The sequence below is a fragment of the Peromyscus californicus genome, unplaced genomic scaffold (assembly GCF_007827085.1).
Source record: "Peromyscus californicus insignis strain IS unplaced genomic scaffold, ASM782708v3 Scaffold_21__1_contigs__length_65335640, whole genome shotgun sequence".
In the NCBI taxonomy this organism is placed as follows: domain Eukaryota; kingdom Metazoa; phylum Chordata; class Mammalia; order Rodentia; family Cricetidae; genus Peromyscus; species Peromyscus californicus.
The window spans coordinates 64711300-64730800 of record NW_026294514.1 but is presented as its reverse complement, the minus strand read 5'-3'; the positions used below and the strand labels follow the sequence as shown (position 1 = coordinate 64730800).

Genomic DNA, 19501 nt, shown 5'->3' with positions numbered 1-19501 from the left:
TGTCCTCCTATCTGTTCCTACTTGCTTCATCTTGCTTCAAGTCACCATCTTCTCTAACAGGAACAGAATTCACAATGAGGTGAGCACATCTCCTAAAGGGTGTGCACGAGTTTGATTTCCAGTCACTTTCCAAATGTCATCAGTACTTTTCTAGTTTTGGCTCTTCACCAGTAGTGTTACACATGGTGGACCCAAAGCCATAGCATCCATTCTCCCCACCCAGTCAACTGCTCTCACATGGTGGATCCAAGGCCATTGTATCCATTCTCCCCATCCAGTCAACTGCTTTCACATGGTGAACTCAAGGCCATTGCATCCATTCTCCTCATACAGTCAACTGCTCTCACATGTGAACTCAAGGCCATTGCATCCATTCTCCTCATCCAGTCAACTGCTCTCACATGGTGGACCCAAGGCCATTGCATACATTCTCCCCATCCAGTCAACTGCTCTTGGAAGGGAGAGTTACCTCATCAAATTTACTCTTTTAAAAATGGAGTCTGAACTTACTTGCCTAAATCCTCATTATAATTTGAACAATATCAAAACTCCTTGGCATGACCATGAAACTCTGTCTAGTTTGACACTCAAATCTTCCTCAGTCTCCCAAGTACACTGACCCATTTCCTTCCCTTCAAAATGACAGCAAACCCACATTCATTTGGAAGATTCAGCACTCCTTGTTCTGATTACCTCGAAGGGTCTACCTGGAAGCTCTTTACAAATTGGCTCTCACCAGGCAATGGCTTGACCATGCATTTTCTCCTCCCCTGACTTGAAACTAGCCGTTAAAATTCCATAAAGATGTTGTGGGTCTTGTCCACATTCTGCTCCTGAGTCTGGCAGGCACTGAGCATACAGTAAGTTTGTGTAGAATGAAAGGATGTATGTGAGGGTTTGTGTGACTACCATCACTCCAGAGTGCTGCAGGTTCCAACCTGACCACAGCTATGCAGGACCTGCTTCTCCAACAACAAGAAATGAGGAGAGGGGTGGATCCAAGAGGTTTTAAAAAGATCATAAACAAATATGCGTTCTCCCTTCTCCTTATTATATTTTCTCTACCCTAAACAAGCTCCTGATGGCAAATATGCACAAAACATATTTTTGTTATCTCTAAACTTATTTCTATTTTCACTCACTGAAGCAAAAAAGAATATGAGAAAAAATCTAAAAACTTACCCAAATTGGACATTTTGTCTCTAGTTTTGTTCCCATGTCAGCACTGTAGTTTGCATGGATGAAAAAAGTGCTTTTGTTTTTCACAGATTCTGAGGCATGAATATTAGTATAAAATTTGAGAGCAGAAGCAAAGAAAAAAATGCAAAATAACCCCCAAAGAGACTTGGAAGTTTCAAGTATTGGAGGAGTATTTTGTTTTGCTTTGGTTTGGTATTGGATATTTTCATTCTTTAAGATATGTTTTATTCAGATTGTAAATACAAGAGGAGGACCTACCATGAAAGACACAGCTCCCTGTGGACAAGGGAAATGGTTTAATGATCAAGAGCACTTGCTGCTCTTGCAGAAGACTGGTGTTTGGATCCCAGCACTCATATCCAGCAGCTCATAACTGCTCATCCAGTCTCCACGAGCACCTGCATGCATACACACAGAGACACACAGACACAGACACGCACAGACACACACACACACACACACACACACACACACACACACACACACACACACCAATGCATGAAAAATCATTTTTATAAAATAAGACTTCCTTTATGAAATTTAAAGTTCCATATAGCCACTGAAAGAACAATAAGAATACTATTCTATTCACACATACTAAAACCTATATGGTTAATGTATGACCCCCAAATTATGAGGAATGTTATATTATTGAGAGAAAATAATCAGGATATGAGTTCAAACTAATATCATTCATTAATTACTAATCATGTAATATTTGCCTTCTTGAAACATGAATGCCACTTAGGAATAAGACCCTCATGTCACAAATGCTTGTGTCTGGCCCACAAGAGAAGCTCTGTTGGCCCTGTGTCCTCTACCTTGCAGCCACTATGAGTCCTTGTCTTCATCAGTGGTGTGGTGGTACATAGTTCAATGGCTTCCGGCTCATGGAAGATGACTGCTGGTATAGGTTCCTTTTTCAGTGTTAGGACATTCAATTTAGACTTCAACATGGTCTGGAAGTGCTAAAAACACAGAGAAATAAGACAAGAGCATTAAATCACTTAGAAGTATATCTTGATTCAATTGCACATCAAACTTAGTAGCAAACGTTTTGTCTTAATAACTCTGTTATAGTAAGTGAGGCTAAGAGATACTTACTCAACGAAGAGGGCAAAATCCTATGAAGACTGAACTAAAATGAAGCTGTGGGGAGCAGCTAGTCTCCAGCAGAGACAAGAAGACCCAAGTTCATGGTGGTGTCATCTCACCCAGAACTTGATCATCTGAGAAGCTTTTCCAAGGCATCATGTGTATGGATTCTTAGAGATATAATCTGTATAGATTCAGCATTCCCAGGAAGGATGACCAGGAAAGGACAAAAGAGGTGCTCAATGGAGAAAAACTCATAAGGCTTCTGTCCTCTGCCCTACCAAGCTCTTTCCTGAACTGGCCTTGGGAAATTTTCTACTCAGTGGACTGTTCTTCTCTGTTGTCTCCAGCCAGGATTCTAGGGACATACCTTCTGCACAGGCAGTCCAATGCATCAGTTTTGAAAACTGTTCCAAATGTGACTGTGTTTAACCATTGCTCTCTGGGTGTTCTAATTTCCTTTCTGTTACTGTGATAAAATGCTCTAGCCAAAAGCAGCATCCAAGGTTTATTTCAGCTTATACTTCCAGGTCACAGTCTGTCACTCAGGAAAGTCAGGACAGGAATTCAGAACAGGAATCTGGAGGCAGTAACCATGCAGGAATATTGCTTACTGGCTCACTCACTGCCTTGTTCAAGTCCAGCTACCTGGGGATAGTGCTGCGCACAGTAGGCAGGGTCTCCCACATCAGTCATTAATCAAGACCATTTCTCACAGACATGGCCACAGATCAGTATGGTTGTGGTACTTCTTCAGTTAAGGTTTCCTCTTCCCAGGTGACTTTAGATCCTGTCACACTGTCAATAGAAACTAACCAGGACATTATACCACCCAGCCCTAGGTGTTATCTTCATTTAGACTATTGTAACAGCATCCAAACTGTTTCCTTCACTTCCAACTTTCTCCCTACATGAAATATCACCACACTGAAGCCAAAGGGATTCTTCTAAACTCCAGCTATGGTATGGTATGCCATACCTTTACTAAAACTCTCCCAAGTATCCTTGTCTCATCATAGAAAAACCTACAGCTCTTACTTTAGCTGCTAGGGCTATCCATAACTCAGAGTTTCACTGTCCCACTGGATTTTTTCTCTCAACCCCATGCTTTCAATTATGGATCCAGCCACTGTGGCCTCCTTGGTTTTTGAGAATACACCAAAGACACACGTGTCCTGCAACTTCTAAACATGCTGCCTCTACCCAAGGTGTCTGGAAAGCTGGCTTCCTTACTTTCATAAAAGCCTTTGTCACATATCCCTACCATCGGTACTATCTGAAAGTGTGTACATGCACATGCAACCTGCAAAGCACACAGAACCTCATGCTCAAGAGAGCCAAACCCTCTCAGGATTTCTTGCTTAGCTTAGTACTCTTGTTTCAAAATTCTTAACAACTATATCTTTGGATTGGTGTTTTGCAAGTGATACTGCATGGCAGGGTAGAGCATGGCCATTCAGGAGACAGTAACAACAAGGACCTCCTCAATCCCCATTCCATTTCCCTCTTGTATCAATGATGGCCTATGATTGAGAATTCTGATGGGACTAGATATGCAGAATGCATCGAGTCGAGGTGAGTATAAGGTAAGAGGTTAAACATATGACTGAGGAAGCAGGGATACAGACAACCCAAGAGGCCACCCTTAGGAGCCAGAATTTTCTTCAAGTGCAAAGTTTGCTGTGTTCTAGAAACACAAGGGATCAGCAGTCCTCTCCTATGCTTTCCCTGGTATCCCTTCACTGTACCGGGCAACAGCCTGCAGTGAAATAACAGCCCAGGAAGAAAGGGAGAGGTGGAAGAACCACAGTTACTGCCCCTGCAGTCCTTCCCTGCTCATCACCTGGCCCAAGGTGAGGCACAATCCACATATATCAAGAAATAAAATTCAAATGGGCAGGCCCCTTCATTCTTTGAATCAAAGCAAACCACAGGCTCGACTAAGAAATGCCAACTGCACGCTGTTACTCTACACTCTACCTTTGCACTGAAGGTGAGCATAGCACCGTAGAAGCTCATCAGTCATCTAGAGCTTCTGCTTTCTTTCCTTGGAGCAGAATTAAATAGTAAATAATGATGAGAAACCACGAGGACGTCCCCAGAAAGAGATTCACGAGCCAAGCAGAAAGCTTTATGTGTTTTTCCTATGCTCTGATTAGGAGACACTGAATTTGCATTTTGCACTGGAGCCTGCATATTATGTAGATAGCTCTGCACACATACACTCAGCACTGTCTCTCCCCTCCCCTTATTATTCTTATCATTCACCACACCTTATCACCTCTATATAATCTTGTAGTTGTTTTTGTTTTCCTGTGTGTCTTTCTCAAGAACATAAGAACCACAGATGCACAAGCTGTTTAATTCCATGAACTATCAGAGGGGCCTAAAATGGTGCCTCAATAACCACAGAGATCCAAGGAACATTATGGAAGGTAGGGAAACTAATTTATTGAAAGAAAAATTGAAAGGAAAAAAACCACAGATTTAAAGTGATGACCTCTAAATCAAAGTTCATAGACTTATCTTCTAGCTACCTTATCCAAGTTGTCCTTCCTAGACCTCCCATTGTTTTTCAATACTGTATGTGTGTAAGTATATTTATTTAAGAATAAACTGTCCCAGACAGTTCTTTTTGTTTGTTTGGTTGGTTGGTTGGTTGGTTTTGTTTTTTTTGAGACTGGATTTCTCTGTGTAGTTTTGGTGCCTGGCCTGGATCTCGCTCTGTAGACCAGGCTGGCCTCGAACTCACAGAGATCCACCTAGCTCTGCCTCCCAAGTGCTGGGATTAAAAGCATGTGCCACTGTTGCCTGACCCCAAACAGTTTTTTAACTACTTCATATAACTCATGTAAAGGTGCAGAGGTTTGGGAATTCATAGCATGTCAAAGCACGTATTTTAGGAATCTTCAAATGAGGACTTTGGTGGGCAGACACCACAGTGCCCAGTTATTGAACCTGACATTCACCCAGCTGTTGCTGTGAGGGTGTTTTGCAGACAGGACTGAAGGTTTGTAGTAAGTGACACTGTCCTAGATAATCCAGGTGGGATTATCTACTAAAAGACTTTTAAGAGTTGAACTCAGGCTTCCCCGGTGAGGAAGAATACATCTACTGTGTGCTAGCCCCAAGCCCTGGAGTCCTAGCCCATTTTCCTGACAGCCTGCCTTACAGTCTCTACTTCTGGCTTACCTAGCCAGCTCCCAAAACTGCAAACATGAATTCCTCTGTGGGGGATCTTTATATTCTACTAGTTCTGTGTCCTGGTTGAAACTTGATGGACGCAGCCACCTTTTAGGAAACAAAATGACCAACTCTGATATGGAAGAGAGATTTGTCCTTAGATTTCCTAGAATGTTAGACAGATGAGAGGGAACAGGACAGGAGGGGAGGGGACAGGAAAGGAGGGGAAGGAAGGGAAGGGAGAGGAGGACTCAAGTTTTCATGTTAGGCTGAAAGCCTTCGTGTGGCTCCTTTCGATGGTTTCTGTCCACTGGGAGTGTAGAGTTTGGGAATGCAGAGTGCTGTAGGTTCTCTGAAGAACATCATGGGGGGTCACTGAGCATGAGAATAAAGTCAGAAAGAAACTGCCTCTGAGAAAGAAATTAGGGCAGAAAGATGAGGGAGATAAATAGAAGAGACACTCAGAAGACCAACTCTCAAGCAGGGGCCTGTTGCCACCAATCTCTTCTACCATGGTGCAGTGAGACTCCGGGAGCTTCAAGAAGCCATTGATCCACATTGTCTCATTCTGACTCCTGACACACAGAGAGTTCCTAAAATGACACTAACTGTGGGTTCCTTTTCAGGAAGGTGAGATAGTCACACTACTTAGAAGTTTGGAGATTATCTTCATGGCACTACTGTAGCATGAATCCTAAAGAGTTTTTATTAATAAAACAAACCCAGAGCCAAGTATTGGGGTGAACACCAGAAGGTCAGAGAAGCAGAACAAGCCATGGCTAACCTCACCTTGGCCAACTTCTCAGCTGATCTTGTTTCCTCAGACTGGAAGCCTCTGTGTCCTCATATCCGAATGGCTCTCAGCTGAACTCTGCTGCTCAAAACCTAAAAGCTTAACCAGCCAAATGCTTCTAGTTCCTGGTCCTCACACTTTATATACCTTTCTGCCTTCTACCATCACTCCCTGGGATTAAAGGCTCGCTTTCTGGGATTAAAGGCGTGAGTCACCATGCTTGGCTGTATCCAATGTGGCCTTGAACTCACAGAGATCCCAGATGGATTTCTGCCTCTGGAATGCTAGGATTAAAGGTGTGAGTGCCACCATTTTCTAGCCTTTGTATCTAGTGGCTGTTCTGTCTCTGACCGCAGATAAGTTTATTAGGGTACACAATATTTTGGGGAACACAATACCACCAAACTACTGCCATTATCATAGGAGATTAGAAGTTGCCAACAGGTCCCTTTGCTAACCTGTGATTAACCAGCAAGGGAGCAAAATAAAAAAATAAATAAATAAACCTGAACAGTTAAAAAGAAAACCCAAGGGCTGGAGAGGTGGCTCAGTGATTTAGAGTACTAGTAAATACTCCACCAAAGCAGAGAACTCACACACACACACACACACACACACACACACACACACACACACACACACACACCACCCAAGTCTTATTATCATTATTTTGTAGAGGTGGAGACTGAACCCAGTTTTTGAGCTTGCTGCTCTTCCAGAGCACCCAAATTCAGCACTTAGCATATACATCATGGTTCACAAACACCTGTAACTAAGCCCCAGACAGTTTGAGGACTCAGCAGCGTCCATGGCACCTGCACTCACAGGAATATATATACATAAATAAAAATTTTAAAACATTTTAAGGTAGGAAAGACAAAATTAGGAGTAGGAAAATAACTTCAGCATGCTAGGTTGTATTACCCTCAGCCACCTAACTCTTCAGAGCCTGGGTGTCCATAGCCAGCCAGGCTCTGGTCAAACTGTCACTCACTGATTCATGCCACACACCCCTCCTGAATAACTGTGCTCAGATGAATATGGGGTCAGTACAACAGGAGAAGAAATAAAATGTCAGTCTCTGCTTGGAGGCTCCCGCCAGTTTGTAGAGACTCAAATCACGTGACAAATACCAGGCCTGGGAGATCTCTTTAAGACAGATCAAAAAAGCTAAGATAAGAAAATGATTCTTTAAATAGAAATTCTGTCTGCTAATAGTTTTTTCCTCTTTGCCTCCTATGGAAAAAGATGAAGATAAAGAGGGGAAATCATGTAGATACTTGATGAGCTGTTGTGTCTGCAGTGATTCATCTTTTATGGCAAATTAATATTAAATCTGACTTTGACCTTGCTATTATAAGTCTTGGGTACAATTGTAAGTATGGGAGCTATTTCTGCTAAGAACACTTGGCTGCTCCCTTCCTAGGGGAAACTTCACCAATATTTATATCCTGGGCTTTGGAAAATACACATGTCATAGGCTGACTGAGTACCATGTCTAAAAGCATTTGTTTATAGGAAACTCAAGATTGGCTGAAAAGACTCTTCTAGGAGAGAAACACATTGGCTGTTAGATAGGTAATGAAACCTTCTTATCCTTCAAGGTCAGTCTTAGACTGAAAACCCATAGAGAACAGAAAATCTGTGATGTGGAGAGACAGTCCCTTGGTATCTTTCAGCTCCTCAGTTCAGATGTGTCTGATGCTCTTACAATATGAATCAGTACATTCTTTTTCCTGCTTTAGTGGGCTTAATCCAGATACCTATTCCTTGTAAATAAAAATAACACAATACAAATTATTTTGTAATGAAATAAATATATCCACGAAAATAAAATGCAGCCCCTAACAAAATTGATATGAGGTTACATTTTTAAATCATCAAAACACAAACATACTATTTTTGCTAAAACACTGCTTCATAAAATGGCTTGCAACCTTAAATCTGGTCAAGTAACTGAATATGGGGTTCACCAAAATTGGCAATAGGAAAAAGCTTATGAGTGTGCAATGATCAAACCTAATTCAAAATCAAAGATGTAATGAAATGCAGGTGTTGCTGACAGCAGTCTGCCATGTGTAGCATGATCTCATTACACCTTGGTTCTAAACACACAACATGTACACTTTGCCCTGCACATACCTTCACACTGTAACACCAATAGACTGCCTAAAACCACCTTGGCTCATACTAGAGACTCTCATACGTAATGGATTGTAGTGTTTGTAATGTACATTCAAAGTTTTCTGTTCTCATACAAATATGATAGTCTGCACAACTTCCTATATTCTCCTACCTAGTCATTCCTCAACATTTATCACAGTAGTACTAGAATATTTGATTTTAAAAACAAATGCTTGGGCCGGGTGGTGGTGGCACATGCCTTTAATCCCAGCACTTGGGAAGAAGAGCCAGGCAGATCTTTGTGAGTTCAAGGCCAGCCTGGTCTACAGAGCAAGATCCAAGACAGGCACCAAAACTACACAGGGAAACCCTGACTCAAAAAACAAAACAAAAAAAGAATGCTTGGGTTGTTGACTTGTAATAAGGACAGAATTTTCGGCAGTTTCTAAAATGTCCTTAAGTGCATTTTTGCCATTTTGTACTATGTGTTTATACAAAACAAACTAGCATTCTCAACATTGGCAATTATAAAAATAAAATACCAATCAACACTGAAAAATGTTGAAGCTACTCTATGTCCTCAGTATCACACATTCAGTCAAGATATATCTACTTTGTAAAAATAAATAAGCATGTCTACCTCATTATTAGGTGAAATTATTTTCATCTTTAATAAATAATAAAATTATGTGTCTGCCAGGGAATTATTTCAAAATAATCTTTATGGTTTACCAGTAACCAGTTGACTTCCATGCCTATTTTACATACACATATCCATAGAGGTCACAAAAAATTTCTTGGTAAAAATATTTCACAAGTACAAAGTGTATAAGAAGCCATGATATAAAATAGGTCATGTAATTCCACAGTTGTGTCTCAGATGAAGTTCTCAGAACTGTGCCACAGCAAGATAATTTCCAGGTCTCGAGAGATAGCCACATAGTGTACCAGCAATGACAATGAATTGATGACAATGGCTTTACTACATTAGGAAGACCTAAGTGTGATTCCCAACTCTGTCAGAACTCCATGGCCTTGTCCCTCACCTGAGACTCAGTCTCCTCAAGTCCATCAACTTTCCAATGCTAGACTCGGACATGTCAACAAAGGCTACCACTGACTCGTCACACAGCTAAACAGGTGCAGTGAGGATAATGCAACTTCACAGCACGCAATCCAGTAGCATTATTTAAAAGCAACAAAGGAGGAACGGCACAGTGGAGCCTGGAACGGCTGCTGCCTCTGAACTGAAGCTGCAAAGAGCTCCATAAAGAAAATGTGTCACTCAGAAGGGGAAGTGAATAATGGGGAAAATTAGGGCACTGCCCTAGACAAATGAGACAAAGCTCAGCTTTCTGCATTTGGCGCTTTATGTGTGATCCCAAAATAGAGCCTCTAAATCAAACCCCATTATGTGGATGGGGTAATCACCATGCCCTGTATAATTTTACAGTTGGCATCACTTTCTACTCCTATTCAGACATTAATCTCTCAGAGTTTAGGCAGCAAGGATTTACATATTTTACCAATTCAAATTGGGTGTATCTCACCTTTGTATTGATTCAGTATCCAAAACATAAAGCATCTCTGGAAGGCAAGTCCTATTCCCCTTTTCATGAGATTCCAGAAACTCTATTCTCAAACTAGGATGGATTCACAATTTTAATCTTTCACTCACCTTACCTCTTAAAGCCAACCCCAGTGGTCAGTTGTAACTTCTGCATTACCAGGTCAGCAGTGCCCTAATGAAGCTTCAAAAATGCTAAATGTTCTGAAGAGGACCAGAAAGAATAAGTGGGGGATGACAGTAATGGGAAACTTCAGTATTCTGAGCAAATTCTAATTTGTACAAGTACTCGAAATCCATAGACAGGCTTTGGAACTACAGCCAAAAGCATCCATAAGAAGAATGATGCTCCCGGGGGGTTCACTCTTGTTCCACTTTAAATAAAGTATATTCTGACACCAAATATGAGAAAAGAAATCATGGTGGTGCTTTTTGATCACTTTTTATAAGATATTTTGCCTATTTTTACATTTCCAAATATTTTGTTCATTCAGTTCACAGAAAAAGTCTAAAATCAAAATAGCTTTTAAAATAAATAGCAAATAATCTATACATAATTAGAAGTAATCAAGAGTGAATAAAGGAAATTTTTACCTAACTAAATTGTACTTTTATTTAAATATTTTTAATGTAAAGGGTTCTGTCTGTCTATTTAATTTGTCCTTTTTTAAAATAAATCCATATTGGATAATCTCCCCTAATCTAGGAAACAAATATAAAATTGGACCATTTGGCTTCAAGAATTAGCTTTTTAATATAGTTTGTTAGACTATTGTTTCAAGAAAAGAAAGACCTATGGGATATTGACATTTACTTTCATGTTCCAAGTCAATCATTACCATTGAACATCTTACTCAAAACAATTCAGGCTTCATTTCAAAAGCCTGCACCTAAACACCCGTACATTGAAAAGCCTGCCTATCTTTATTAAACTAACTGAAAATAGTTGTGTTTACACACCCAAATTTATTCACAATTTGGACTGTAGAAGCATTTTTATTTTTTCAGCATCACAGAATTGCTCAGGAAAGTACATGCGAGGAACACATAAATATCTACATGCCCAGTCAGCAAGCCCATGTAAAAAACTCTAGGCAAGGAGAGGCTCCTCATTCAGAGAATTGATGGTTGTATGTGCCTATGTCAACTGTGTGCATATAAATATATGTGTGTATATAAATAAACATATACCCATACATGTTCATATATGCATGTGTGCATATACATATTAATTAAATTATGTTTCAATTCTTGGACTATCCCTCCCTTATTCACAGGAGGGCATACATTCCAAGATTCCCAGTGGATGAATGAAGCTATAGGTGAATTTGAATCCTGGACAAACCAGTTTTTCTTTCACATGCATACCTATCATGAAGTTAATCTGTAAACTGGCACAGTAAGAGATGAAGAATCATAATTAATACAAGGGAATGATTATAACAAGATGTTACAATCTCAAAGCACTCTACTTTTCTCTTTCTACTAAATGGAAACACCCTTGCATCTCTCCTCAGTGGGTCTGAATTGCCAGCATCACTCTTGTTAGACTGTAGGACAGTGGCTGATAAACACAGAGTACTGTAACACCTTCCCACAGTCAAACTGAAGGATCAAGGGGGCCACAAAACTATTAACAGCTGGGTAGTGTATACTGCATAATACAAAAGGCCAGTACACATTCATGCATATACTGAGAGTCCACCATGCCTCTTAGAATGAAACACGATTGGAAATTTATCTTTTCTTTACTTATGAAATTTCCCAGTTAATATGTTTGGTCTGTTGTTGACTGTTTGTTATAGTATTAATTATTAACCTGACAGGTTCTGGAATCATCTAGAACAGTGGTTTTCAACCTTCCCAATGCTGCGACCCTTAAATACAGTTCCTCGTGTTGTGGTGACCTCCAGCCATAAAATTATTTTCATTGCTACTTCAAAACTGTAATTTGCTACTGTTATGAGTCATGATGTAAATATCTGTGTTTTCCAATGGTCTTTTGGAGTCATGACCCACAGGTTGAGAACCACTAATTCAGAGGCTTTTTTTTTTCTAGGCTATGCTGTGAGAAATTAACTAGTCCCTAAGCGTGTCTGAATTATGTTAATTAGTTTAATGGATATGTAAAGATCCACCCTAACAGTGAGTAGCACCATTCCCTGGAATGAGGTCCTAGGCTACAGAAAAAGGACCGGAAGGCCTGGGCATAATTACTGTTCTCTGAATTCAGACTGAAGACTCAATGTGACCCCACTTCAAGCTCCTATTGACATGACAGACTGTCCCTTCAGCTGTGATCCAAGATGAAACCCTTTCTTCCATCAGTTGCTTCGGTTAGATATTTTGTCACAGCAAAATACACGGCAATTTATGTGAATGACCAAAACAACAAAGAGTGACATCAGAGATAAGGAGAGTCTACTGTGTGTATGTGTAGAGTATGTGTGTCTCTGTCCATATGGATCTCTCAGATCAGTAACAAAAAAGGCATGCTCCATTCCTAAGTCATTTCTGTTACCTTCTAAACTATTTCTCTGAGTAAAAGTTAGTTTTCTAGTCTTTTAATTGTGAGCAGTTCTTCTATTGCTAAGCATGGGTTGCAAGCTATTATTCCAGAGGCATATTTGGCCTGCAGGTTATATGCTAGTTGATTCAAAGATTGCATTGTGATTAAAATTTGAAGCTATTCAAAAACTGTTAGATACATAATTAAAATCTGCTTTCTACTTCTCTTAAAAAATCAACAGGTCTGCAAAACAACATGCATTCCCTCAAGGCAGTAATTAGCTCTTGCTGGCTATTGCCTTTGCCTCTACTGACCCTGGGCTTTCCTCTGTAATTGACCACAGTCTCCCCTTACCCCCAGGGCAAGATTTCTTTTCCTGAATAAGTACCAGTAGCTTTTTAATAGTCATTTTATGTCTTCCTCAATTCACTCCTATCCATTACTTGGTTGACCCTTAAAAGCATTTGGATTTGCAATTTCGGGTGTAAAAAATGACAAACACCAGAACACAGAATAAAACTTTTACCCTCTCATAAAAGAAATTTCAAGCATGGCTGAATTAAATTGTTGTATTTAAATTATAAAAATTTAATAGAGAGTATCTGAGTGGAAGATATAAAGAAGCAATAAAACAAACAGGCCAATATTGCTGCCCATCATTCCACTCAATACAAGTGGGCAGGAATATACACTTGAACCCTCTCTAAGCAGGTAACTCTTTTACTACTGGTGGTATATTTTGTTTGACTGAATAAAATTTAACTAGTGTGGTAGTTTAAATGCTCATAAGGCATGGCATTACTAGAAGGTGTGGCTTTGTCAGAGTAGGTACGGCCTTGTTGGAGGAAGTGTGTCACTGTGGGGGCAGGCTTTGAGGTCTCATATATGCTCAAGCCACACCCAGTGAGTCAGTTCACTTCCTCTCACCTGTGGATCAAGATGTAGCTTCTCCACTCTCAGCTCCTTCTCCAGCACCATGTCTGCCTTCATGCCACCATGTAACATCATGATGATAATGGACTGAACCTCCAAAAATACAACCACCCCAATTAAATGTTTTCTTTTATAAGAGTTGCTGTGGTCATGATGTCTCTTCACAGCAACAGAAACCCTGAAACAACTAGGTAAACTCTGTGTTTTTACTTCTGCTTTCAAGTAGCATGGACTAACAGGACTGAGAGCAATCTCCACTTAAAGTAATAAGACAACTTTGAAAATCTATGAAACAACAAACTGAGGCAATGGCCCTCTGTCAACAAAATAGGTGATCCCTCAAAGATATGACCCAGTGAGATAGATTACACTACTGACCATCTTACCACCTTGCAGATCTTACTGTCAATGAAGGAGGCGAGTTCTAAGGGATGCAACCCAGTGACACAGGTCACTCTACTGACTAGCTTACTGCCTTGAAGACCTTTATAGGCCAAAGTGCAGAGAGGACAAAAACAGTCAGAGTCCAGCACTCACTATTCTCCAGCTAAGGGGACAGAGGTCAAACCTAGGGAAATAAAGAGGAGAAATGCACAAAGAGAAATCATTCTGTAAGGCTTGCAAGGACTCTCTTAAATATTCATCTGAGAGGGGATCAGCATATGCATGAAAGGAAGCAAACCAAGGCAGGAAAAGAACTGCTGGAAAGGATTAGAGATTGTACTTTCTGATATGCACACAGAGCCTGTACAAGCTGTCTATTCATTCCAGTTAAGGTGGAAACACAGGAGTCACAGGGCTGTGGATGCAGCATTCAAGGAAGGTGGGTAATAATTATGACTCAGACTACATGCAACCCTGTTGTTCCCTGCAAATCTTCAAAAGAAGATTCCAAAAGATCAGCTTGTCTTCAGGTAATTCATGAAATAAACAATAGAGAGTGGAAGAATCAGAACACACAAGGAAAAACTCTCTAGCCAGCATCCAACAAAAATCATTCAAAATGTCTTATAGCTAGTGAAACCTCACTGGGCATGCAAAATGGCAAGGAATTAAAACTCACCATGAGGAGATAAATCAAGTGACCAAAATCTATGCAGAACCGACATGATACGATAAGCCGGTAGTAGCATGAGTGACATTTCCATATACTCAAGTACCACAGGCTTTAGCCAGTGCAATAAAACAAGCAAAAGGAATTAATAGGTTCCATATTAGAAAAGTAAAAAGTAAAACCGTCTGTATTTCCAATGAGTCACCTAAGACAAGCCCACATTAATCAAAAACTACTATTTAAGTCAATGACTGAGTCTACCAAGGTTGAGTGACATAAGATCATTGTACAAATCTTGTACAGTTTAGAAGCAAACAATTTGATGATTAGGATATATGCACACAGAACAAGTTATATTTTTAAAAGTCAAATCTAGGCCCTCTGAATGTGGGTCAAAATTGTGTAGCTTGATGTGTTTGTGGGTCCCCTGGCAATGGGACCAGGACTTACCCTGGGTACATGAACTGGCTTTTTAGACCCCATTCCCTATGGTGCAATGCCTTACTCAGTCTTGATGCAGGAGGGAGGGCTAGGTTTATCCCCAACATGGTATAACAGCTTGTGTTGACTACCCAAGGGAGGCCTTACTCTCTATGAGGAGAGGATAGAGGTGGGATGGGGGTAGGTGAGGGAAGCAGGAAAAGAGGAGTGAGGGAGAACAGGTTGGTATGTAAAAATTATATATAAAAAAGAATATCACGTTCTACACTATGGAATTCTGTAGTAGGAAAAGATATTTAATATAGCAGAGCAGACATTTAACAGCATAATGATCCCAATTAAATAAAAATTAAATACTTAAAAGCAGTAAAAAAAAAAAAAAGTAAAATCTAAAAACAGCCAAGTTTTCCTTATTAGATGGAAGATTTAAAAAAATAGGTTTAAAAGATTTTTTAAGTGCATCAGAAAAATGAAAGGGAATAAAATGTTGATATTCACCGTAACACTGTAATGGATGACCCATTAAACAGTTACTCTGAGAACAGTGTATCCTATTCTAGGAAATATATGTTAATGTGTAGGAAGGAATTGATAGTGGATCAGTGATAGGGTGGAAACAGTGGGAAGGATGGGGAGAGTGGGGAACAGAGTTACCTTATAATAGGGTTACAAAACCCCCACTGGATGTCACAGGCTAACAAATAGAAAATTGCAGAACTAAAAATGTATTAGTTTTTTGTAGTTGTTCATCAGTGTTATCAAGTTGACCCCTAAATATTACAGGCTATTTTCAATGTTTTTGGTCACCCTATGCAACTTGACAGAAAGACCCTATGGTTGAATATATCACATGCTTAAGACACAGAACATGAAAATATCAAGTTAGTACTCACCTGGAAGCTTCACCCCTACTGACTAGCTTCCATACTGCTGGAAGGTGCTATGTATACTATTGAAGAAGAAAAGTAATCATCTGTTAACTCTATGAGTAACAATAGTGACTGACAAGATGTGCCTCCTGGTGTAACAGTGGCACTAACATCATGGAAGTAACTAATAACTTCCTGATTGAATTTTAGGCCTGCTCCATAAGTTGAAACTCATATCTGTCACCATTATTGGGTCCAAGAACCTAGGCTTAGCCATGACATGGGTAACAACCTATTACTATTATTCTGCTAAAGGGACATGGTATTAAACTGGTTCCTAATAACTTATTGTTATAACCATAGACTAGTATAACTTCAACCCTCATCAGAGAAACTTCTTTATGGAGTAGATGGTGATGAGTATGTCTATGTGTCTAAGAGAAGGTATGTTTTCATTAATTCTATTTTTTTCTTGTCAACAAAATGAAGGCAATGCTTTTTCCAGCTTTCTACATCCTAGACAGAAGCCAGTAGTAAACCTCTTATTTTTAGTAAGTTAAAAAACAAAGGACATCAAAGAATGTTTGGAATGCACATGCTTTAAGTGTCCTAAAGCACACATCAGCATTGTCTGCCAGTCCCTCTAAATCTTGACTTTTTCCTACTAGATACTTTTATCCCCCTGGATGCCAACCCATATCTAGTGTGGTCAGCAACCCTCCCTCCTCCACCACTTTTTCTCATAGACATCAACACTACCCTCCTTCATAAGTCAATGTTGAAAATAGACCTGCAACCCTCTTGAGGAATTACATAGTACTGAGAAGTACCTTCCAGGTGACTCCTATCACCTGTCCATATAGCTGATGGCTGCCTCAGTTTTTAATCAACATGCCCATGCCCTCATAGGTCTCTTCTGCTACTTCTGTCTAAAGAAGACAAAGAAGCTGTCACTCCACCCTTTAGAACTGGCTAACATACCTCATTTTTGTAATGTTAATGTAATCATACTATGAATTAGAAGGCATTAGAACTCCCAAAATACTAACTCTACTACATATCAAAATATTAGACTATGGTTAGGTTGTATATACTTCTCTGAACCTTTCCTGCCTTTTCATAAAACATCTTTCCTGGAAAATTAAGGTGTGTGTGTGTGTGTGTGTGTGTGTGTGTGTGTGTGTGTGTGTCATCTTGTATCAACTATCAGATACAATGTAAAGATTATTTACATTTACATTTCTAATAATACTTTAACAAAAGCAGGGCAAATAAATTTTCATTCCTCATGGTGCTCATTTTATAGCTAGAGTAGTAACTGACACACACACACACATACAGATACAGACATGCACACACTTATACAAACACATTTATACACATGCACACACAGAGACACACATGTAGACACACACATACACACAGAGACAGACATATTCAGACACACAAATAGACATAGCATGCACATACACACAGACATGCCCTTACACATATACACATGCACACAGAGACACACACACACACACACACACACACACAAGTCTTTATCATTTCCCTTCTAGACAACTACTTACAAATGTCTGGAAACACAGATGCAAACATATGAATATGAGCTATTCCTAGGCTGTTGGACTGCTTGTAATTTTTTTTCTTACTTCTCTTTGTTAATTTGTATTTCCTATCATTTAAAAAGCCAGTGCACAAGGATTTCATGCAAAGTGTCATGTAAGTTATTTGGAACAATAGCAGCTGAGGCACAGATGAAGTAGATCCCATCCATGTCCTTTGATAGAGGAGAGCTTCATTAAACAATGGGCCTCCTTTGAAAACCCAATCAAAGCTAGGGCACAGGAGAAAGGACATAGTGTGCTTATCTTCCTCTGAAAGAGCAAGAGCTCAGGGCAGAGACTCAGGGCAAATCTGAGCAAACATTTTTTTTAACGAAAAGGATAAAAGACAATGGAAGCTTCAGAAATCAGACCAAATATTATGAGCTTAAGATTCCAAACACCTTCTCACATTTTCCCCAAAGGACTTCATTTCAGTTCCCCAGGAACAGGCTCAAGGTCACCTTCACATCCTGAGTAGAAAGGCTTTGCCTCATGGTGACTATGAACCGCTTGCTCATCAGAACGCAACACATGCCCACAAGTGCTATAAACACAATTACATTTCTGTTCATACACATTTGGTTTTCCTTCCACTTGGTTTGTGCTAGATGAGACTCATGTACAAGGCTATGCAGGAAAGAGCATCATTCTGGCAGTTTGGAAGGAAATTAAAAATAATTTTGTCCTTGGGCTTCAAGTGGTCAGAAAGGTGACATGCCAGAGCTTTGACAATCCAGAGTTCACTCTGATAAGGACTCAGTGGAGGTCATCGTGCTGCAAAGTCATCTATAGAGGAGGATTTAATTGCTAGACATGATGCCTGGAGGGGAGTTTCCTTTATTTAAAGTAAAAGTTGCACACATTTTCAGATACAGTGACTCTACTTTTTCGCTGACACTCCTCTCAATTGCCATCACATTAATTAGACTTCTTTGCATTCTCTCACCTTGTGGCCTATGCAGAACCAGCTTCCCTCCTTGCCTTGTGGCTGGTCAATAATTGGTATTTCCATGGCTAGACACCCCACAGCTCTGTTTACACATTGGCTTCTTTTCATCTCAACAGTCCCAAACAAAATAGTTCATGATCATCACCAAATGAATGTTTAATAAGTAAGGGAATAAACACGTGAGTTAGGCAGAGTGCAATCAGAATGTTAAAGCAATGTCTCCAGGCAAACAACACCGAAGTCATGCAATTCTCCTCCCACTTGATCCCCTTCCATCTCTCTGTTGCCCTAATCCATCTTAGAAATCACCTTGACAATGCATTTGGTCCAAATTTGCAACCGAGTACACAGACTCACTGCAATGATGCTGAACACTCTGTGCCACAGGGACTTTGAGCAATGGCTACAATACACTCGAGTCCAATGAAATCTCACAAATTTCCTCTGACAAGGCAGACTCTGTAGTAGTATACAGAAGCACGCAGAAGGTGCAGGCTGCCCCGTAGCTAGTCTTTCTTAGCTGCAGCAACAGGAACAGCTCCCATTTTGTCAGCAAGAGCTCAAACCACAGCAGTGAGAAAATGAGGAAGTTTGTACCATCCAAGGCGGAAGCTTTATAGCCTTCCTCTGAATGGAGTGAGTGTAGCATGTTCAGGAAGAACTCAGAGTACACATAAAATGTTGACAGGTACAGCATGCAAAAGGAAGGGTACAAAAAGTCAGAAGAGGAGAGGACAACTATTTGAAAAAGATTTTGACAAAAAAGAGCGGGGGTGGGTGGGGGGGTGCGGGGTGGAAAGATCTTGTGTAGTGGCATACCAGAAACTAGTTGGCTTAAACAATGACTTTGTTGTATTTTCAATCTAGGGGTTAGAAGTAGGAGAGCAGGTGTCAACAGGATCATACATAATCACTGACAGCTCTAGCAAACAAGCCTCCTTTGCCTCTTCCAGCTATGAGAAATCCCTAGCAAAACTGGGCTTGTAGCTGCATTGATCCAAATATGTGGTCCTTTTTTTTCTCCTGTGTGTTTGCACATTATCTTCCCTCTGTTTCTGGCTCTGTGTCCAAATTTTCTTTTTGTGAAGAGATTAGTCATGTTGGATTAGGACCCTTATGAATGACCTCACTGTAATTTCATTCCCTCTTTTTCAGCCTTTTCTTCAAATACAGT

At 40.1% G+C, this 19501-nt stretch overlaps 1 protein-coding gene across 2 annotated transcripts in view; it reads right to left on the bottom strand.

The window, feature by feature from the left end:
- The window catches only part of Pid1 (phosphotyrosine interaction domain containing 1), a 237015-nt gene that overhangs the window by 123576 nt on the left and 93938 nt on the right, over window positions 1-19501 (bottom strand). The window contains exon 2 of one of the 2 annotated variants that reach the window (XM_052750586.1): window positions 2022-2168. The exons of the other annotated variant lie outside the window; for it this stretch is intronic. Coding sequence (XP_052606546.1) covers window positions 2022-2168 — 147 coding nt within the window. The remainder of the gene's footprint in view (window positions 1-2021; window positions 2169-19501) is intronic. 2 annotated transcript variants of the gene reach the window in all.